The sequence below is a fragment of the Myxine glutinosa genome, chromosome 12 (genome assembly GCF_964187855.1).
Source record: "Myxine glutinosa chromosome 12, kmMyxGlut1.1, whole genome shotgun sequence".
In the NCBI taxonomy this organism is placed as follows: domain Eukaryota; kingdom Metazoa; phylum Chordata; class Myxini; order Myxiniformes; family Myxinidae; genus Myxine; species Myxine glutinosa.
This window is the reverse complement of record NC_136272.1, coordinates 60724888-60748187: the sequence shown is the minus strand read 5'-3', so window position 1 is coordinate 60748187 and position 23300 is coordinate 60724888. Positions and strand designations below refer to the sequence as shown.

The 23300-nt window shown below is 44.3% G+C and overlaps 1 protein-coding gene across 3 annotated transcripts in view; it reads right to left on the bottom strand.

The window, feature by feature from the left end:
* LOC137437451 (mitogen-activated protein kinase kinase kinase kinase 5) overlaps positions 1 to 23300 on the bottom strand; it is a 176132-nt gene that overhangs the window by 99282 nt on the left and 53550 nt on the right. For all 3 annotated transcript variants that reach the window (XM_078766850.1, XM_078766849.1, XM_078766851.1), the window contains exons 4-10: positions 8048 to 8112; positions 4881 to 4936; positions 3303 to 3350; positions 3130 to 3172; positions 2952 to 3024; positions 2404 to 2535; positions 1852 to 1914 (exon numbers count right to left, since the gene is read on the bottom strand). In XM_078766850.1, coding sequence (XP_078622976.1) covers positions 1852 to 1914; positions 2404 to 2535; positions 2952 to 3024; positions 3130 to 3172; positions 3303 to 3350; positions 4881 to 4936; positions 8048 to 8112 — 480 coding nt within the window. The remainder of the gene's footprint in view (positions 1 to 1851; positions 1915 to 2403; positions 2536 to 2951; positions 3025 to 3129; positions 3173 to 3302; positions 3351 to 4880; positions 4937 to 8047; positions 8113 to 23300) is intronic.

Sequence of the window (23300 nt, the reverse complement as noted above, 5' to 3'; positions counted from 1 at the left end):
AAGGAGAGAGTACATCAACTACATTTGAATGTGCCTTCTTTTTTTAATCCAATGCCTTCTGAGGTGGAGTATCCATATAATGGAGTGTATAAAGATACAATGGCCGATTAATTACTGCAAATACTGCACAATAAAACCACCTGTATATTAAAAGAGTTTAAGAATGAATGCTTTGCCAGGGTTGGAGGTGGGGGTGGGGATGGGAAGGGGGGTAGGGGGGAAGGGGGAAAGTTACTTTCAGGTCCCCCTGTAGAAGCAAACTAGGATGCAAGTCCTCATTGAGGACATAGTCCCGAACTGCACCTTAAATTGGGACGTGTAAATTTTACATCTCTGTAAAACAAATAAATATGTAGATAGTGGAGATGGTAAGTGTATATAAATAAATAATTGAGGGTGATGGTAAATGTATTTAAATAAATGTATTATTTTATGCGTTTGTACTGGAGATGGAAAAGTGTGTATAAATAAATATATCAAAGTTGCCTGGTGGTCGTGCAGATGATAAAATGTATATAAATAATAAATAATAGTCCCTGAAAGCATATATCATTCTGTACTATCTTCTTCTATCTATCTATATATATTTAAAGAAAGCGTTTGTTTGTTTGTTTGTCTGCACGCACTAATCTCCTGAACGGTGAAAGATAGGAGGAAACCTCTGAAACAAAAAATGTCGGGACAGGCCCCGGGAAGGTTATAGGCTCAGTGGCGAGGCCGGTCGAGGTCGCCTTGGCCGGGCTGGGCCCATTTCACAATTAAAAGCTGAGCTGAATTATAGTTGTCAATCTTCTACGGCCGCGAGTAAAAGCTGAATTGTAGTAGTAAGACCTATGTTCAGAAGTTTAAATTCATTCAAAAAGAACCCGGACAACGCCGGGTGCATTCAGCTAGTTCTCCATAAAATATTGGGTTGACAGGATGTCCGACAGGTGCGCACACACGCCTCTAAGCTGTCTAGCCTGGGTTCGAATCCCGGCCCAGCTATAACCTGTCAGTTCGGTGTTTCACAGGCAGGATGTGGTTCATCAATGTGTGTGCCGTCCCTCGGATGGACGTTGAACTGGGAGTCTTGTCTACCAGCAAGGGTTGGTGGAGGTTAAAGATCCCATGGTGTCCTTCGCAAAGAGTAGGCAAGTATCGCTGGCACCATGGCCAAATTACAAATTCCTGCCCTAACTAGGCAAATGTCAGGCCTGGCCAGGCCGATTCGTGCAAGACTTGGGCCAAGCTTTCCCTGGCTGATCCCACAAGGTGGGATAATTGTGGCCGTTAAAGAGCAACAACATCTCTATATAATATGTTGCGTTTATTCTCCAAATTCCAAACTGGCTCTGATCCCAAAATTACTTGAGGTGCCTCATGACCAGATGTTACTGCACTAAATATAAATGAAATCCGTCCAGTCATTATCAAGTCGGTGCTCCGGACGGATGCACAGCCAGACATGCAACACCCAATACATAAACCAACAGCTGGCCTGCTGTCCGGTTGGGGGCCAACAACAATAGATACACAAACTGCGGCGTATTTTGTTGTGGATGTGAGCTAATGCAATTCTTAAAATTTCAAAAAGCTTATTATTGTCCATCAAAGACGCGCCACCCCCAAAACAGACTAAAAGCAAATTGGGAAAGTGTGGGTCCGGGGGAAGTGGGGGAACAAACGTAGTTGCAGCAATAACGAAATAAAATAAGAAAATGCAATCGGATCTATTTTAGGAATGAGGGAATTTCAAAACAGTCATTATGCTTCAACTATTTCTCAAATTAAAGATGGATTAAAAAACTAACAAAGACAAAATCTTGTAATGAAGGGGATTTTCCACCGACTCAGATGAATGTGATTTACCATTTGTTTTTGTCCTTCAGCTTGGGTGGCTGGTATCCACTTTTGGACATGAGGAAGAGGACTCTGTAAGCAACCAATCACAACAGTACAATCAGATAGCACTACGTTAAGTCTCCGATTGGTTTCACTACGACATAACAAACAAAAAACCCCAATCAGAACACACATGTATCAGTCATGTAAAATATATTACGAGAATGTGGGTACACAGACAGACTACTGCGCCTGCATGAGTGGAATCGGTCACTCAAACTCACAAGTATCATTTAGCCCCTCCCATACCCATCGAGAATACTGCAGAAATTCCTCTGTCAAAGCATTCAGCGACAATCTGCACAAAAACAACATTTGCTCTTTGGATATAATCGATGCTCGTTTCCAATCCTCTCGCTACAGGTGAAACACTTTCCCTGCAAACTAATGAGGACCTGCACTGCTTTCATGAACACACACAGGTATACGTCACACTGGTTAAATCCTCAACACCTCCTCTATCTCCAGTCACCAAATCGACACTCAATAACACCTTCCGCAAGGAGGTGAAGACCACACCTCATGGGGTGCAGGTCAAACAGCGGTGGCTGCAGTTCCGCTAACTCGATCGCCGTGATGCCTACGGCCCACACATCACACTGCTGATTGTAGCCACCCTTCCTCTCCACAGCAGCAACCTCCGGTGCCATCCTAGGCACAGCAAACCACAGGGGGCAGGAAGACGAGGCGGGAGTCGGGTCACGAGGTCAGGAGAAGTATGCGACGACATCAAGCCTTCTTTGAGAGAATTGGACATTTTAGAATGAAAAAAGGCGCAATCGTCAAATAAACCATCTGGAACTTTTATGCAACTTTTCATGCGAGAGTGCATGGTTTATATCCTGTTTATGACTAATTTTACATGTCTTATCAAAATACTCAAAAACACCAAATAATTTTATCGTTTTAGTCTTGGACGTAACTCTGTGTCCCGTTGGAAGGAAGCAAAGGCCAGAAACTCGCAATCTAGGATGGAGATTCTGCGTCGGACGTAATACTGTACAGTGTACCGTGTGAAACCCCCAAAACACAGCGGAAGCAGAGGGAAGCAATTGAATGTGACGTACCAGTATGGTGTGCCAATAAAGGACTTTCGTTTCGCGATGGTGGCTGTGATATGAGCAGAAACGCCAAAGTCAGCTGTTAGGAAGAAAGCCCAAGAATGTCAATGAAGCAAACGAATAATAGTTGCACACCAGGTACGTAGACTGCAATCACAATTGAAATTAGTGTGAAAAATCTCACCGAGTTTTACTTCTCCATGGTCTGTCAACAAGATGTTGGCACCCTGAGGGAACAAAGGTACGGACATCTGACAAGGAAGCCCTAAAGCTGAGCTAGGAAGACACCTTTGGTGGACCATTACTTGGCAAAGTAAATTGGAAGGAAAAACAAACTCCTATAAAGAAACTATTTACCTTGATATCTCTGTGCATTTTCCCTCGGCTATGCAAATATGCCAAACCCTAGGGGACAATACAAAATGAACTTTTATTGTGTCCACAAAGGCAAAAGCATTATTACAGACACATCAGAGCTTTATAAGGAATGTCACTAAAACATGACTATGTCATGACTCCAGACACATCTTGCACATTTGTAGTTAAGTAGACAGACACCGAAGGATTTTCCCTGCATGGCTGAAACAATTCGCTATCCACGCACAAGCTCGACAAACATGGATAACCTCAGCTATAAAAGGAGCCATGCGTACATCCATGGACGCGTGTGAGTTCCACCCATTGGTTGCGCAGTTCGTCTGACTCCACCCACAATTTCCAAACAACGGTTGCCAATTTAGGAACCCTTTAGAATCACCCTTTCTTTTACCGTGGAGGTTCGGCAGGTTTCCCATTTTTACCTCTGCCAACGAAGGTAATGGAGGTTATGTTTTCACCCCTATCTGTCTGTTTGTTTGTTTGTCTGTGAACAAGATATCTCAAAAGGTTGTGGATGGATTCGGACGAAATTTGGTGGACAGGTTGGGTGTTTGACAAGGACGAAATGGTTCCATTTTGGTGAAGATTCGAATCTGGATCTGGATCAGAGAATTTGTTTTAAACTAATTCTCCACCATTGAGAGATGGGGCAAAAAAACAATAAAAATCAAGTTATCTCAAAGGTTGTGGGCAAATTTAGACGAAACATGGTGGACAGGTTGGGTGTGTGACAAGGACGAATCGATTTGATTTTCGTAAAGATTCGAAACCGGATCAGAGAAAAAAATTTTTAAAGCGATTCTTCACCAGGCTCAAAAACGATATGTAGCATAATATCACAAAACGTTGTGGACACGTTATACCAAAACTTGGTGGATGAGTTGGTTTGGTGACCAGAACAAGCCAATTAGCTTTTGGTTCAGGTTCGAATCCAGATTCAGCCTATCAGTGGATAGAAAATTTAACTGTTCAGCCTGGCAGAGGATGTATGTGCTCTAACAAGTGCCGTTCTAGTCTTTTAAAATCGTGATGGGTTTCTGTTGAGTCAATGACAGCATGACAAGGGAGCAGAAAGGGTTAAATATTCAACGTGGGAATGGTCGTTTGCTTTTATGAGCGGAAGGGAGGGTGAAAGTGAATATGGGACAACTTTGGAAGGGGGACAGGGGCGGGGAGTTAAGGACTTGCGGTGGGAGGGGGAGGGCACATGCACAGTTTGAAGACTTGAGTGTGGGGAGTGGATTGATGCCTCTGGGTTGGGAGGGGAAAGGTGAGGAATTGGGGTTTGGGTGGGAAAGGGAAGCAAAGATGTGATAAAGTTGGGAGGTAGGCTGAGGCTTTTTTGTCGAGGTATCAGAAATGCATGAGTGAGTTTACTCACAGTAAAAATGTAATTTTGTGTGTGTGCGTGTGCGTGTGTGTGTGCGTGTGTGTGTGTGTATGTGTGTGTGTGTGTGAGTGTGTCACTGTCAGGGGGAAGGTGGTGGAGGAGGTGTGTGACACGATCACCCTACAGGTAACGTGCTATTGCAGCAGAAGAGGTAAGAGTACCAGTACCTGCAAAGTCTCGCGGCACATATAGGCAATCTGCGTTTCGGACAATGGTCCCGTCACTGCCAAACAGGTACACATAACGATGCGTAAGTGCCATGCTTTTGTACAACAAACAACAACAACAACAACAACAACACAATGCACAGTATTGGGAATAATTATAGAAACAATCGATTAACAAACAGAGATGAAAACAATTTTTTCTTTTTAATACTTGGGCTAAGGCTTGTAAAAGAGAGTGCACATGCGCACGCACACGCCAACGCACACTTGCGGTGGGAGGGGAAGAGGCTTGGAAGTGAAGGTATCGGCTTGAAAGCCGATACCGTGGGACCCCGCTATTCACGGGGGATACGTTCCTGGAAAATCCGCGAATAGCGAAGCCACGAATAGCGGGGCATTGTTTCAATGGAAAAAGGGGGGATAGGTCCCCGAGTCGCGAAAATCCGTGAATAGAGAGGACCAAACCGCAAATGGTGTGGCAAAATCTGTGAATGGTGAGGCAAATCCCGAGAATGTCGATAATAATCCGCGAAGGTCGATGAAAGTCCCGGAAATGGCGAGACAAAACCCGCGAATGTCGACAATAATCCGCGAAGGTCGATGAAAATCCCGTGAATGTCGCAGCATTGTTTCAATGGGGAAAAGGAGGATATGGTATAGGTTCCCGGCGGTTCCTGATTCATAGAGGAAAATATTTAAAGCCAAAAATGTTTTTGACCGCAAATGCATATGATTACAGTTTCACAAAAAAATGCTTACAAAAAACAACAAAAAAAACCACAGCACCAGGTACCATTTCCAATTTATTGAAGGAATGAGCTTACAGTTTATGAAAAGTGCTTAACCAGCTTAACCACACTGCAACGTGAAACGAAAAAAAAAAAAACGACAACACCATCATGTGCCATTTAAAATTTTATTTTACAAACACACACAACTTTCAAATGATGATGATGGTGATGAATTACAATCCCATGAATTCCTCGAACTGTGAGGGCGATCCAAATGATGGTGCAGAAAAATCGTGCATGAAGGGAGAGCCCGGAGAGGTAGGAGAAGGTGAGGACGCTGAGAGGAAGGCAGGAGAGGGTGCTGGTGGTCTTGAGGTGGAGGGTGCAGGGCTGAAGAAATGGGTAATGGAGAGCTGCCTGACAGATTGCCCAACAGTTTGATGCAGCTCTTTGTACGGGAGCAGCACATCATCCAAGTCCCTCTTGAACTTGAGGTACCTATCCACGACTTGGTCAGCGTCTTGCACCCGGTCCGCAAATGCCCGCATGCCATGCAGCAACTCACCCAGGAACTGGTATGTGAGGTTGGACCTCGGCACCTCTTCCTCATTACTGCCCGCCTCCTCCTCCTCCTCGGAGACCTTTGGAATTGCGTCCAACTCGTCCTCAATGAGCGGGTTTAAGGAACGGTTCAGCATCATGGTTTTTAGCATGAAGTCCCCAGTCTGCATGTTGTCCTCGATCAATATTCTGAGTCTTCTCCATCCTTTCCATGTGGACATTCCAGACATGGGTGAATACCTTCATACTCGATACAGCGCTCGCTGAAATTTTCTCACGAATTGCCTTCTCCTTCTTCCATATGTAGCGAACGGTGGATTCGTTGATGCCATAATGCCTGCCAACAGAGGCCGCACTCTCTCCTCTCAAAAGCCAGCCGAGCAGCTCCACTTTCTGGCTCAGGCACATCACATTCTTCTGCCTCTTGGTAGTCAACGCATCCCTGGCACTGGTCTTGCGCTTGGAAGCAATGACTGAACGATGAGCAGAGCGAGTCAAAAACACAGGTCAAAGCAACGGGGCAAGAACAATGATCGAGATCGAGGACAAGATCTGTATATGTAGAATTGCGAGCATTGTGGATAGCTGCGGAAGGGACTCTGCCCATTGTTTATCGGATGATGCCATATTGATCCTATCTGCTAATTTCAATAATAGATTTAATGAAGCGTTTGCTTTCTATAACTTGCAGGGTTGACATGTTTTAGTCGCTGATGGAACATCCCCTGAAGCGTTTTCATTGTGTGATCTCTGATGATGCTTTACCGTGGATTGCAAACTGTAAGAGATATAATGAAGCGTTTGCATTGCATAATTCGCGGAGTTGACTTGTTTATACATCTGGTGGGATATCCTGCGGAGCTCGCTTATAGTGTGGCTAAAATTTGCGGCCGTGAAAGCCATGAAAACGCAAAGCACACAGCAGTGAATGTATGGTAATGTACTGTTACTGTATAAGCAGGTCATGCTCGTTGCTTCTAGAACATGTTTTTTTGCATACGTCCAACTGCTTTATGCATGGCTGGTGAAATGTGTTTTATAAATGTGTCAAGCTAACGGCTCGTGAATTTTTTTTTTGCGCCACTGAAAAACCGTGAATTCGCGGAACATGGCCACGAATAGGGGGAAAAAAATGCGAGTTCGCAGTACACTTTTCTGTGAATAGAGAAACATGTCGCATTTTATTAACCGTGAATAGCGGGTCCAACTGTATTTCTAAGAAACCACCTTTTCCGAAACCGCTTCACTGATCGATGTGAAACCTGTCATTTCTGGTAAAAATGTGATACTTGAGAACAGCTGAATGGATTTAAATCAAACTTGTTTATTTGTAGGACAGTCAACGAGGACATCTACCCATTATCATGCTCAGGGACGACGCGGAGGCATATTGGCGATGAGTCAAATTGCTCTGGTGTCTCCTCAATTTAACCCCGTCCTTTTGTCTGGACATAATATATAGCAGGCCATTGAAAATGCAGGTTTCAGCAATCACAGACATGTCCAAATAGTTCACCGTGCAACAAAAATATTTTCATGCCTGTGACTAAAAACACGGGGAAATGCGCCATTAAAAATAAGACCAATTTACGAGGGTTATGAAAAAAAGGTTTTAACACACCAATTATAGAGTCCTCTCCCGACCAACTTTCCAAGTAAGCAATAAGCCATTTGAATGATAGTTTGTTACAACATCGAAAGTGAAATAATTCATTAAAGCATTACAGACAAGATGCTTCAACTTGTAAAACAAATCAGGTCGATCAACGATAAGCAAAATAAAAATGGTTAAAACGTTATTCACAAAATATTGCAAGTGGAAAGACATAGTACAGTACAAAAATTGTTAATGTCCATGAACACCCAAACACTTACCATGGTAAATGTCTTGTAGAGACCCTCCGCCACAGTACTCCATACATATCCACAATTTGTCACGCCTGCAATTCAAAGAAGCACATTTAAATTCACAAATGTGATTTCCATACATTATCACCGAATTTAGGAAAACTACAGAGCAGAGAATGCAAGAGTACAACCAACTCGAGGAACAATACTTGCATAAAAGTTTGCCTAGGTCTCAAGGTCTATTGCAGTCCTGTATCGCTTCACCCCTCTGGGATGGGAGGGTATTCAAGATCTGAGCACAGGTGGCCTGTGTCAGACTGTGAGAAGAAGACCACTCTGGCTCAAGTCCCTCATTTCAACCACATTGTATTTTGTCAAAAACCTCAAGTTGGCTATACTTTTCATTACCTACGTCAACGGAGGTGGACGGAGGTTATGTACTCAACCGTTTGTCTGTCGGTTTGTGAGTAGGATATATCAAAAGGTTGATGGACTAGACGAAACTTGGTGGACAGGTTGAGTGTGCACAAAGGATGAATTGATTTGATTTTGGTGATGATCTGGATTCAGTTCCAGATACTAGAATTCAAGCGATTCTTCACCATTGAGAGATAGCGCCAAAAAATGATATAAAGTGCCTTCAGAAAGTATTCACACACCTTGACGTTTTCACATTTTGTTGTGCTGGTCTTGCACCTGAAATAGCCTGAATTTTAAATGGATTAAATTGACATTATGAGGTATTATGTGTAGATCAGTGACAAAAAATAAGTGAAATTTCTTTTTTTAGATGAAATAATTAAAAATGAAAAGCTGAAATATCTTGAGTCAATGAGTATTCAACCCCTTTGCTATGATACTCAAAATTGAGCTCAGGTGCATACAATTTCCTTTGATCATCCTTCAGATGTCTCTGCAACTTGATTAGAGTCCACTTGTGGCCAATTCAATTGATTGGACATGATTTGGAAAGAAACACACCTTTCTATATAAGGTCCCACAGGTGATAGTGCATGTCAGACCAGAAACTCTACCATGAAGTCCAAGGAACTGTCCATAGAAATCCGAGATAGAATTGTGAGGAGGCTTAGATCTGGGGAAGGGTATAAAACAATTTCTAGTGTGTTGAAAGTTCCCAAGAGCACAGTGAACTCAATCATCAGGAAATGGAAAGAATATGGAACAACCCAGACTCTTCCTAGAGTGGGCCGTCCGAACAAACTGAGCAACAGGGGAAGAAGGACCTTGATCAGGGAGGCGATCAAGAACCCAAAGACCAATCTGACAGAACAGAGTTCCTTGGCTGAGATGGGAGAACCTACCACCAGAAGGACACCTGTCTCTGCAGCACTTCACAAATCTAGGCTTTATAGGAGAGTGGCGGCCAGACTGAAGCCACTGCTGAGAAAAAGGCACATGACAGCACACCTGGAGTTTGCAAGAAGGCATTTGAAAGACTCTGAGTATGAGGCAGAAGATTCTGTGGTCTGATGAGATGAAAATTGAACTATTTGGCCTGAATGCAAAACGCTACATCTGGCGGAAACCGAGCACATCTCATCAAGCCCATCTAACACCATTCCTACCATGAAGCATGGTGGTGGCAGCATCATGCTATGGGGATGCTTTTCATTGGCAGGGATTGGGAGACTTGTAAGGATAGAGGGAATAATTAATGGAACCAAATACAGACAAATCCTCGAGGAAAACCTGCTTCAGAGTGCAAAAAATCTTACACTGCAGCAAAGATTTATGTTCCAACAGGACAACGACCCCAAGCATACAGCCAGAGCAACACTGGAATGGCTTCAGAACAAGAACGTGAAAGTCCTTGAGTGGCCCAGCCAAAGCCCAGACTTGACTCCCATTGAGAATCTGTGGAAATACTTGAAGATTGCTGTTCACTGACGCTCCCCCTTCCAACTTGACAGAGCTTGAGCAAATCTGCAAGAAAGAATGGGAGAAACTTCCCAAATCCAGATGTGCAAAGCTGACACAGACATATTCAAGAAGAGTCAAAGCTGTAATTACTGCCAAAGGTGCTTCTACGAAGTATTGACTCTGGGTTGAACACCAATGTAAATTAGATATTTCTTCATTCAATTTTTGTCAAAAAAACTTCACTGACATTATGGAGTATTGTGTAGATCAGCGACACAAAAATCTTACTTTAATCCATTTTCATTTCAGGCTGTAACACAACAAAATGTGAAAAAAGTCGAGGGGTGTGAATACTTTCTGAAGGCCCTGTATAGCGTGTTACTGTATTTCAAAAAGTTGTGGACGAGGTATGACAAAACTTGGTGAGTGAGTCGTTTCGACAACAAGAAGAAGCCAATTCGATCCTGGTTTGGTCCGAATCCAGATCCGGCCTATCAGTGGATACAAAACATAATCTGTTCAGCCTGGTGGGGCTATGCTCTCTACCGAGAGCCGTTCTAGTTTTGCACTGTGCATTTCTCACAATTTTGGCGATTATGGACCTACCAACTACAAACTGTTATTTAGTTTTGAATTAAGGAATGGTCTTCCTGGTGAAGGCTCGTGTTAATCTGCAGGTAGAACAATGAATGAAATGAAGACATAGTTTCTCTTTTGCTCTGGCTTTAAAAGTATGCTCGAATTGCTTCCCACAGCAATTAACATACCTCGAAGTCCCATCCATTTATTCCTTTGTTCTTCGTTTAGAATTCATACAAATTGTAAACCATCATGGTGATGCAGAACTTGTTTTTCAAGGTGTAATGTCGAGTGAGAGGGATCCAATCAAATAAAGTTATTTTAATCACAAATAATTTATTTGCCTCCCAGCCCAGTGTGTGCACCTGGAAAGACATTAGTGTATTCATGAATGTTTATTATTCTGCAGCTAATTGCCCACAAAGTCGATGCTCAAAATCCTTGTGAAAGACATCGGATTGCCCTGTTGGGAGATTTCTTCCTCAAGTACAAGTGCTGGCTCAATGGAAAGAGGGAGGGAGAGAGGGAGGGCGAGAGGGAGAGGGAGAGGGAGAGGGAGAGGGAGAGGGAGAGAGAGAGAGAGAGAGAGAGAGAGGGAGGGAGGGAGAGAGAGAGAGAGAGAGAGAGAGAGAGAGAGAGAGAGAGAGAGTGAGAGTGAGAGAGAGAGAGAGAGAGCGAGACCTTGACTTTTGTGTCCTTTTATAATAAAAGTATAAAACCAAAGTATTCCAACTCCACTTTACTTACAAATCACAACCTCATTTCCAATGCATTTGCACAAAACACCCCCATAACTGCCCCATAACTCTTCAAACACAAGAAGGTTCCCCATGTTTACATGATAAGCATGTTCGAGCTTTATACGTGCTGACACCATCCATATAAAACAAAAAAGTGCATTTTCATTTTTTCCACTACCTAATCTGGCTTTATAAATTGCAAGCTTAGCAATTCCAAGCAAAAAATTCAAAAGCAAAATCACAGGGTTTTTCCTAGTATTACATGCAAGTCCGTAAACAAAGAATGTAACAGAAAAAACAATTTTTAATTTACAAAAGATTCGGCTCAGATACAGAAACAGAGATGACAATCTCTTGCACTCAATAAACGCATGATAAAAATGCTCAACATTACCACAAAAAGGACATAAATTAGACACAGCAGGGTTAAACTTCAGAACTAACACCTGTGTGGCCAGGGCGTGATGGACCAGTCTCCAATTTAGGTCTCCTGTATGTCCGAAAGGAGGACACCTGTACATTTCATCCAAATTTGGAGTGAGAAATGCTCCTGCAGGTAACAGCTCTTTCCACTGGTTTCTTGAGGGTGCTGCACAGCTCGGTAAGCACACCTCTAGACAAATTATGTGCATTTGCCTTTTTCCCCATGATGTGGAACACACTGGATTCTTCGCTGTTAGAGGAAAACACACCATGTTGTTCTTGGGCAGTGACTGAGAGTTCAGGGAAGGTTAGACGAAAATCTACTTCTTCATTTACCCCATTCCACCCAATATTTAAATCTAAAAAAGTCTGGGTTCGAATCTTTATGACCCTGCTCACTATTCTAATTGAACGCAAGCCAATTTTTCCAGAAACAGCGCTGGCAGACAACCATCGCTTCAAGGATAGCTCCATAAGATCGTGCACTTTATTAATCCCATTGTTCGTAAAATGTTCCATAAAAGCTCGGCTGGTAGATATTTCAGCGAATAGTGAGTTTTGGAACAATGGCACATGCACAAACTTCCTGGGATCGTAAGAGATCTCCAACTGCTGCCAGGCGTTCAGGAGAGACCGATGAAATGCAGGGAGCCAAGCTATATCGACCTGCTTCAAGTCCATAAGGAAAAGTTCCCGGTCATAGTCCATTCCATCGACTTGCCTGAGCAAGGTATTCGTGAGAGGATGCCAGGGCACAACCTCGCTGTATAGCAGACGTTTTATTGTCAACAGCCGAAAAGCCATTATTCGACTAGGGATGTGCACCAGGTTTTTGCCACCTGAATTACGTGGTCTGCACAACACATCTGGATTAAGCCAGTGGTGGCCTCCCCAGAAAAAGTCAAGTAGACCCCTCTGAATGTTGGTGATCAGAGCTTGAGGAGGCTGGAGTTCTATGATCTTATGCCATACGATTGGATGCACCAGGTTGTTTATTATCGTTACCCGTGCCTTAAGTGACAAGATATGGAGCATCCCTTTCCACTTTGATAGTTTCGGCTTAATGTTATCGAGGAAACCATCCCAGTTTTTCCTCATGTAGCTTGTAGTTCCCAAATGGATGCCTAAGTATTTAAACCCATCCGTTTTACATAACATTCCTCCTGGAAGAGTTGGGGGAACCGTGTGTGAAGCCTGTGACGCAGATAGGGTATCTGGGTACAGAGAAAGAGCTATGTTCTTGTTCCAATCTACTCTTGCTGATGAAGCAAGTCCAAATTTGGCAAAACACCGGAATAGCTCAAAAACATCTTCCTGGTTTTTAACCACAACACACAGGTCGTCTGCATATGCTGAAGTAACAATTCTGGAATTGTTTGACAAGGACAAACCAGATAAGGTGGTACGAAGGAGAGCCGGTAAGGGTTCGATGGACAGTGTGTACAACATGCCTGACAGTGGACAGCCCTGACAGATGCCACGCTGAAAGAGGAAAGGATGACACACACTGTTATTTACTTTTAGCAGGCATGATACATTGTTGAATAAAGGTTTTATGCCAGAAATGAATTTTTCTCCAAATCCTGCTTTAGTAAGAACTGCAAACAAAAATGAGTGATTCACACTGTCAAAAGCTTTCTCCTGATCAAGGAATATATACTATATATATATATATATATATATTATATATATATATATATATATATATTCCTTGATCAGGAGAAAGCTTTTGACAGTTTTGACAGTTTTGACTTGTCAAACAACTTTCTCCTGATCAAGGAAAATAACCCCAAAACCATGCGACGCAGTTTACAACAACAACATGCATTTTAAGGCCATTTTCCATGCTCGAGCGGGGGTTAGCCTTGCGGTCGCCATGACAATCTTCTCCATCTTGCCATATTTTCTGCATCTCTCCTTGTTAACCCCCTTGCCCACATTTCTTCTTCCACCATCTTTAGCCAAGTCTTTATCGGTCTTCTACTTCCTTCTTCCCCGTCCTCTACTTCCTTCTACATTCATTTCCATCACTCTTCTCAACCAGTCACTTTCATCCTTCCTCAACACATGACCAAACCATCTCAACCTGTTCCTCTTCACAACATCAATCACAGGCTCTATTCCCATCATTTTTCGCAATTCATCATTTGTCTTCCTCTCTCTCAACGATACTCCGCACATCCATCGAACCATTCGCATTTCCACCCTTTCCAACCTTCGTTGCTGCTCTACGTTCATTACCCATGTCTCGCTCCCATAAATCATAACACTTCTCACACATGCAGCATACACCTTTCCCTTCAGCTTCAACGACACTCCCCTCCTCATCAGCACGCCACTCAGTTCCCGAAACTTCTTTCATGCACATCTCACTCTAGCAACTGTTGCCGAGTCTGATCCACCTTCTCCATTCAGCATGTCTCCGAGGTAGCAAAATGTTTTCACACCTCCCAGGTTCACGCCGTCTCCAAGATCCAACTCAACATTTCCTCCATCTGCAGCTCCCTCTGTGCAGACCTTACACTTGAATGTAGCTGCCACACTGGTTAATGACCCTCTCAAACCACTACATTTTTGATGAACCCACTCAGCGCACATTGTACATTGAATGGAATTCACTCCGACACCCTTCCTGCACACAGCACACGGCCACTTCCCAGTTCTTTCCACCTCACCACATGCTTTACCACTTGCCATCACCTTCGTCTTTCCGATATTCACCTTCAGACCTTTTGTCTCCATACATTCCTTCCACTTGTTCATCTTTTCCTTCAGTCCATCCATACTTTCCGCAATCAACACCAGATCATCTGCATACAACAACTCTCACGGTAAACCCTCCTTTACGTTCTGAGCCAGCACCTCCATCACAGCTACAAATGTTAGTGGACTTAGGACCGACCCCTGATGCACTGCCACCTTCACCTCAAACTCACCACTGTTCCCGTCCTTCGTCCTTACAGCTGTGCGGCGTGCGCGCTCTTTTGTACATTGCCATCACTACTCTGATCAACCATTCCTCCACTCCTAACTTCCTCATTGCCCATGTCAATACTTTGCGTGGAACCCTATCGAATGCTTTCTTCAGATCAACAAACCCAAGAAACAACTTCTTCCTCTTCTCCATATACTTCTCCTGCAACTGCCTCACAATAAAAAGCACGTCTGTCGTTCCTCTTCCTGGCATAAATCCAAACTGCATTTCGTCGATCTTCACCTTCTTCCTTATCCTCCTCTCCAACACCGTTTCCAATACTTTCATTCCATGCTCCAATAACTTTATCGCTCGGTACGAGCCACACTCTAGAGGGTCACCTTTCCCCTTGTATGGAGGGACGAGGGTACTCAGTTCCCAATCCACTGGAATGCGGCCTTCTTTCACCACCAGATGAAACTTGTTCGCTCTCCTCCTCGTCTCGACTTGTGCCCCGCCCCCTCTATCTCGTTTTGCTTCCACCTCTGCTCCTTCTTTCTCAAATCCACGTTCCCACTTAGAGACTTTTCCCAGATTATTTTTCATGGTTTTGTTTAAATATTATTTAAATATGTTTTAAACCACAGCCGAAATGCTGACGCCGCCCTCCCCCCCCCCCCCATCCCCCCATCCTCCCCCAGAATTTCCATGTTTTAAATGTTTCCCAGTGTATACCCTGGATTAGAATAGGTACACTGTATCCCTGCGTGTCGTAAGACGACTAAGAGGGTTGGCGTCAGGAAGGGCATCCGGCCATAAAAACATTGCCTCAAAAAGAGAACCATGACAATTACAACTACATATGGGCAGGGTACAGACCGAAGTGGAGATCGGTTTCTGAGGTTTGGGACATGGAATGTAGGGACAATGACAGGGAGATCAGGAGAAGTGGTGGAAGTATTGGTCAGAAGAAGAGTGGACATATGTTGTGTGCAAGAGATGAGATGGAAGGGAAGTGGTGTGAGAATGGTGAAGGGTAGGCAGGGACAGAAATACAAGTTTGTGTGGCAAGGGTGCCTGGAGGGCATGAATGGTGTTGGTGTCCTGTTTTCTGAGTTTGTAGACAGTGTGGTGAGTGTGACTAGAGTGAGTGATAGGTTGATGATGGTGAAAATGATGATTGGAAAGCTCTTGGTGAACGTCATTTCGGGATATGCTCCGCAGGTTAGTCGAAGCGATGAAGAGAAGGACAAGTTCTGGTGTGCGATAGAGAAGCTGATGGAAAATGTGAAAGATGAGGAAGTTGTTTTGGTCGGAGGAGACCTAAATGGACATGTGGGAAGGAGTATGGATGGTTTTGAGGGAGTTCATGGGGGTTACGGATATGGTGTGAGAAATGGAGAAGGTGAAAGGATTTTGGAGTTTGCTGATGGAGCTGATTTGTTGATTTGTAATAATCAGTTCCAGAAAGAGGATAATAAGTTTGTTACATACACGTCAGGTGGGTCGACGACAACCGTTGACTACCTGATGGTGCGTAGGCGAGATAGGGGGCACCTCCGGGACACAAAGGTGGTCCCGGGGGAGGAGGCTGTTTCACAGAACCACTTGGTTGTCTGCGACATAAGGGTGAAAGGTGCGAGGAGAGCTCAGCGGGTGTAGTACCAACCGAGAATGAAGGTGTGGAGGTTGAAAGAGGTGACAGTAAGGGAGGCATTAAAAGAGAGGCTGAGTAGGGTAGAGGATGATGTGGTTGAGCTTGAAAGTGGTTGGATGTCAATGAAAGCTAGTCTGTTGGGAGCCGTTGGTGAGGTATGTGGATGGACAAAACGACCACCGAGGCACTCGGAAACATGGTGGTGGGATGATGGGGTTGGAGGGAGGATTGACGAGAAGAGGAAGAAGTTCAAGGAGTGGCAGAAGGCGAAGGGTACGGGAGCAGAAACAGCAGAGCATGAAAGTTATAAGGCAGCCAAGAAGGCTGCAAAGAAAGAGGTAGCAAAGGCGCAGGAGACATGTAGGAAAATGTTCGGAGAACGCTTGGATTCGGAAGAGGGTCAGAAAGCAGTATTCAGGATTGCAAAGCAGATAGCGAAAGAGAGGTGTGATGTGATGGGGGTGAGTTGCTTGAAGGATGAAGTGGGACAAATCGTTGTCGACCCAGATGGAATTAAAGGAAGATGGAAAAGATATATGGAAATGCTGTTGAATACAGAGAATGAATGGGATGGCAACATAGAGAGTAACCCAGTTTTAGGACCGGCAGAGACGATAACTGCGAAGGAATTTGAGGAAGCGATAAAAGCAATGAAGAGTAGAAAAGCGGGAGGTCCAACGGGAGTTGTGGGAGATATGTTGAAGGCAGCAGGAAGTTGGGGTGTGAAGAGAATGACAGAGATCTGCAATCTGGTGGTGGAAGAAGGCCGCATTCCAGTGGATTGGGAACTGAGTACCCTCGTCCCTCTACACTAGGGGAAAGGTGACCGTCTGGAGTGTGGCTCGTACCGAGCGATAAAGTTATTGGAGCATGGAATGAAGGTATTGGAAAGGGTGTTGGAGAGGAGGATAAGGAAGAAAGTGAAGATCGACGAAATGCAGTTTGGATTTATGCCAGGAAGAGGAACGACAGACGCGCTTTTCATTGTGAGGCAGTTGCAGGAGAAGTACATGGAGAAGAGGAAGAAGTTGTTTCTTGGGTTTGTTGATCTGGAGAAAGCATTCGATAGGGTTCCACGCAAAGTATTGACATGGGCATTGAGGAAGTTAGGAGTGGAGGAATGGTTGATCAGAGTAGTGATGGCAATGTACAAAAGAGCGCGCACAGCTGTAAGGACGAAGGACGGGAACAGTGGTGAGTTTGAGGTGAAGGTGGGAGTGCATCAGGGGTCGGTACTAAGTCCACTACTATTTGTAGCTGTGATGGAGGTGCTGGCTCAGAACGTAAAGGAGGGTTTACCGTGGGAGTTGTTTTATGCAGATGATCTGGTGTTGATTGCGGAAAGTATGGATGGATTGAAGGAAAAGATGAACAAGTGGAAGGAATGTATGGAGACAAAAGGTCTGAAGGTGAATATCGGAAAGACGAAGGTGATGGCAAGTGGTAAAGCATGTGGTGAGGTGGAAAGAACTGGGAAGTGGCCTTGTGCTGTGTGTAGGAAGGGTGTCGGAGTGAACTCCATTCAATGTACAATGTGCGCTGAGTGGGTTCATCAAAATTGTAGTGGTCTGAGAGGGTCATTAACCAGTGTGGCAGCTACATTCAAACGTAAGGTGTGCACAGAGGGAGTGCACAACGTAAGGTGTGCACAACATTTCCTGCAGATGGAGGAAATGTTGAGTTGGATCTTGGAGACGGCGTGAAGCTGGAAGGTGTGAAAACATTTTGCTACCTCGGAGACATGCTGAATGGAGAAGGTGGATCAGACTCGGCAACGGTTGCTAGAGTGAGATGTGCATGGAAGAAGTTTCGGGAACTGAGTGGCGTGCTGATGATGAGGGGAGTGTCGTTGAAGCTGAAGGGAAAGGTGTATGCTGCATGTGTGAGAAGTGTTATGATTTATGGGAGCGAGACATGGGTAATGAACGTAGAGCAGCAACGAAGGTTGGAAAGGGTGGAAATGCGAATGGTTCGACGGATGTGCGGAGTATCGTTGAGAGAGAGGAAGACAAATGATGAATTGCGAAAGATGATGGGAATAGAGCCTGTGATTGATGCTGTGAAGAGGAACAGGTTGAGATGGTTTGGTCATGTGTTGAGGAAGGATGAAAGTGACTGGTTGAGAAGAGTGATGGAAATGAATGTAGAAGGAAGTAGAGGACGGGGAAGACCGAGAAAGACTTGGCTAAAGATGGTGGAAGAAGAAATGCGGGCAAGGGGGTTAACAAGGAGAGATGCAGAAAATAGGGCAAAATGGAGAAGATTGTCATGGGGACCGCAAGGCTAACCCCCGCTCTCGTAGGGGAAATGGCCTTTAAAATGCATGTTGTGTTGTTGTTGTTTCACCGCCAGATTACAGATCTCTGTCATTCTCTTCACACCCCAACTTCCTGCTGCCTTCAACATATCTCCCACAACTCCCGTCGGGTTCGATGGACAGTGTGTACAACATGCCTGACAGTGGACAGCCCTGACGGATGCCAAGCTGAAAGGGGAAAGGATTGGACGCAGTTTGACTGATAGTAATCAAGTCTCTAACCAAGAAAATACTGTCATACATGGATCGTTCAGGTATGCAATATGTTTGGTCATTCCCAACTAAGAAAGAGATGACACCTTTTTAAGGCGCATTACTTACAAGCATTTTTGACACAATCTTATAGTCAGTATTTAACAATGACACAGGCCGCCAGTTTGTAATCTGCTGCAAATCCCCTTTCTTGGGAAGAAGACATAAGACAGCTCTTCTGCAGCTCAGAGGCAATTCCCCCTGATTTAGGCTCTCATGAAACATCTCAATTAAAGCAGGACCCAGAACATTCCAAAAAACTTTGTAAAATTCGGCAGGAAGTCCGTCAATTCCAGGGGCCTTGCCGTCTTCGAGTTGTTTCACTGCTGTTGTGAGCTCCTCCAGAGAAATGTCACATTCCAGTTGCAGTTGCTGCTCTTCAGAAAGAGATGGGAGAAGTTCAATCATCTCATTTGCCATCGTTTTATCCACCGTTCTTGGAGTAAACAAGTTTGAGTAAAACTCTTGCTGTGAATGTTTAATGTCATTCTGGCAAGTCAGAACACTGTCGGAAGAGCGTAGACTCTGAATCTGCCGAGAAGTGTTGGTGGACTTCTGCATTTTGAAGAAATCTATGTTTTGAGTCTCGAGGTGTATTCTGCTCATCCGCAGGTGAATCATTGCACCAGCCGCACGCTCTTTGACCAGTTCGGCCAGCAGGGTCTTTTTTTCTATCAGCTGCTGATATTGGTCACTTCCCCAAGATGTTCCAGCTTCTTGTTCATATTTAAGTACATCTGCTTTTAGAGCACTTATCAACCCAGACGTATTACTCGTGGCATACGAGGAATATTGTTGGCAGAAAATCCGAATTTGTGATTTGGAACAGTCCCACCACTGTCGCATATTGACATCGGAACACTTTATATTTTCTAATCCTTCCCATACCAGTCCAAAGGAATTTTTAAAATGTTCATCTTGTAACAATTACACATTGAAATTCCAGTGTACACTCTTACAGCAATGATAGGGTAACATACATTCCATTGCAATCATATGGTGATCAGAAAAGCCAGATGGAGTTATACATGTTCTCTTAACCAGATTCACCATTCCTTGGTTCACGTACAATCTGTCCAGTCGACCCATGGTTAACTGGTTTTTTGCACAGCACACCCATGTATATTGACGGGTGTTTGGATTTTGTAATCGCCATACATCTTTGAGTTTGTATTTTTTCACAAGTTGTGCCAAGGACTTTGCACTGGGTGGATGTGGCTCAGGAGTGTTCGTGTCCAGTCAAGGGTTGAGTGTGCAATTATAGTCTCCCCCCCATACAAATTAAACAAGTCAAATCAACAGTGCTTAAACAATCCGCTAATTTTGGAAGAAATAGAGCCCTTTCAGCACTGTCACTGGGGCAATACACATTAATAATGCTAACCTTTTGATTGCTGCTAATAAAATCCACCACCATCAAGAAACCCTTACAAATCTCTCTATAGTGAATCTCAGATGGTTGAAGGCGAGGATGCAAGATTATTGCCACCCCCGCTTTAGCTTCTTCAACCGCACTGGAGAAAACATGGCACCCTTTAAACATTCTGTGCCACCCATCTTCACAAGATTCGTTGATGTGTGTCTCTTGTAACATGAGAATATCAATCTTTTCTTTCTCAAATAGTTGTAACACCTCCAGACGCTGCATACAGCTGCGGCCTCCGTTTATGTTGAGAGACGTTACCTTCATTTATTCTTTATTAATTTTCCTCCTCTTGGAGTTCTTTTTCTGCCTTAGTGGCACACTTCCTCAACCGCTGAAATTGAGGTTCTGAGATCCCAACTTGCTGGGGTTCACGAATCATGTTTCTAGTAGTTTTTAGAAAAGCATGTAGGTTTGGGAAATAATCCTGAATTCTGACATTCCTTTTCTTGAAGGTTTCATCGAGGAATTTAATAATTTCATCTTCTGTCACTACAGTGTCCCTATCCTCATCCTCTTGGGCACAAAAACCACTACCTGACGGGGTAGAGTTGGGGTCATCAAAATAAACTGCATCATCTTTGTCATTCTCTTCCTGATGCAAAACTATTTCTAAGGCACAAATCTCCCCAGGATCAGAAACATGGACATCGTTTTCATTCCTGTTTAGCTGCTCATCGTCACTTTCAGCTTCCTTATCATCCCTTTTGTTTTGTTCCAGATGTGTAGGCTTACAGGTTTCCTCTGTGGGGCTGTCCGACTTATCTGTTCTGTCATTACACCCGGCCATGTCTTACATGACATTAATGGAGTTATACATGTTCACCTCTGTGACCCTGCGCCCACTTCTGTGACCATTACATTAATGTCATGTAAGACATCAGGGTTATCAATATCAACACTTGTGTTCTCCTGAGAGGCACGAGGATTGTCGATGTCTATATCACACTCAGCAAGTGGTGCAAACTAATTGCTTAGATTTAAACCCGGTTCCGGTTCAGTTTGCAATCCCAAACAGGGATTTTCTACACAAGCTCCACCTTGCAAGCTCGGCGACACATTCGACACAACCAGTACCTTACTTTGTACTGTGATTGCATCCTTCACGACGGGACATGAACGCTTATGTCCTTTTTTACGAGGCACTGTTACGAACCCTTCCATATAGTCATCCGTACAGTCCTGTCCAGTAGGAGAGGGAGCATCCACTTTTGTCACACGAGCAGGTAGAGAGGAGTGGTCTACTGTTTCCCACTCACCCATAGGTCGTACGTAGGGAGGGGTTTACCATTCCACGTATCCCAGTAGGTGAGGGGGAGGGGTCAACTGTTTCCCGATCACCATTAGGTCGTGGGGAGGAGTATACGATATCATCCGCCCCATAAAGTGGGGAGGGAGAAGAATCTGATATCACCTGGTCTCGATTTTCTAATGGTCTCACCAAACCGGGACAGGAACTCATTACGTGTCCGTAATCTCCGCACCCATAGCACGTCATGACGTCCGTGGAGGCATACATTCTATAAGTATGGCCATTAATCTTTGCATGCAAAACTACATTGAGCTTTTGCACATTTTCGGGCAATATCATGTAAACGACCCTTTAAAAAGTCATCACGTGTCGAAATTCACCCCTTGCTGAGTGTATCGGCACCATTGTCACTTTAGATACGATCGTACCGAACTTGCTCAATTGAGCACACAATTCCTCACCTTTAACAAAGGGAGGGACATTAGACACATTAACCTTCACCGCAGGTGTATCTAATGGGGAAACCACGAGAAACAGGTCAGGTTATATGAGAAGGCCTTGCTCCACAACGGAGTTCACCATGTGCACCTCCGATACAAACACAACAACCTTCTTGTTCATTCGAGAGGCTGCACGGATATTACGCGAGCCAACGCTCTTTTAGATTGCAAGAAGCACTTGCTCCATCTATACCTCACTCAGAGGGTCGCACACCAACCCATGCTTGCGAGTGAGCGACTTATACATGCTATTCCTCAAACAATCGTTTGCCATAGCGAACGTAAATTAAATAAATAAAAAGTGAGAAATCAACAAAACTATACCAACCACAAGCAACACCAGCAAGTGGAGGTAAAAACAAAACTAATGGACTAAGTCCAAGAAACGTATAGAGCAGCGAAACACCACTGCCTAGACTAGGAAAACACGGCAAAATGGAGGCCAGGCCTCAAACCTGGAGGTTCGAAAAGAGGCAACCGAACACCACCTACCGTGTGCGCTCTCCCCCTCTCTCTCGTCTCAACAATGAAAGGACACACAGGGGAAACTTTACAAGCATAAAGAAGGACACAAGGGAGCGAAATGGGGGATGGGAAAAACAACCAACACGACAGATAACTCACAGCTCAACACGCACAGCCACCATGATGCCACACCCACGCCCAACTCACAGCAGAGAGAGAGAGAGAGAGAGAGAGAGGGAGAGGGGGAGAGAGGGAGGGAGAGAGGGAGGGAGGGAGAGAGGGAGGGGGGAGGGAGAGAGACAGATAGAGAGAGAGAGAGAGAGAACACAGTCCAAAGGATGTAAGAATGAACTTCATGAAGTGATGAAAGTTTCAAGAGTTATTGGAATGTCAGGAAAGCATCAATAGCTTCTGTGCCTTGCGTTCCATGGAATAACAAAGAGCAGATGCACACAAGCCTTCTATCAATGTGGCAAATGCATGGTATCACATGGTGTGGTGTAACAAACAGGTACTTTGGGTCCTCCCCATGTGGAAACAGGTATTGTGGAGCAACGAGCCCAGCAAAACATTGTTCAAGGCTAATCGCAGAGTCTGCGGAATGTCTTGGAACATTAATGATGCATTGGACTACAATGACCACAAAATATAGATCAATAACTAGGAGATGCACCCACTATATGGATTGCAGAGAATCCCAAAAGAAAAGCAGTCTTATTGGTGTGATGAGTCCAGGATGTGATTAGGGCACATGAAGGCCAGACACCAAGGTTTGTTTTCAATTTCAACATGCCCCATGACTTTTGGTAGGACAGTGTATGGACCCATACCATCACATTAATTCCCGTCTCCTCCCAATCTCCTTTCCATTTATTTC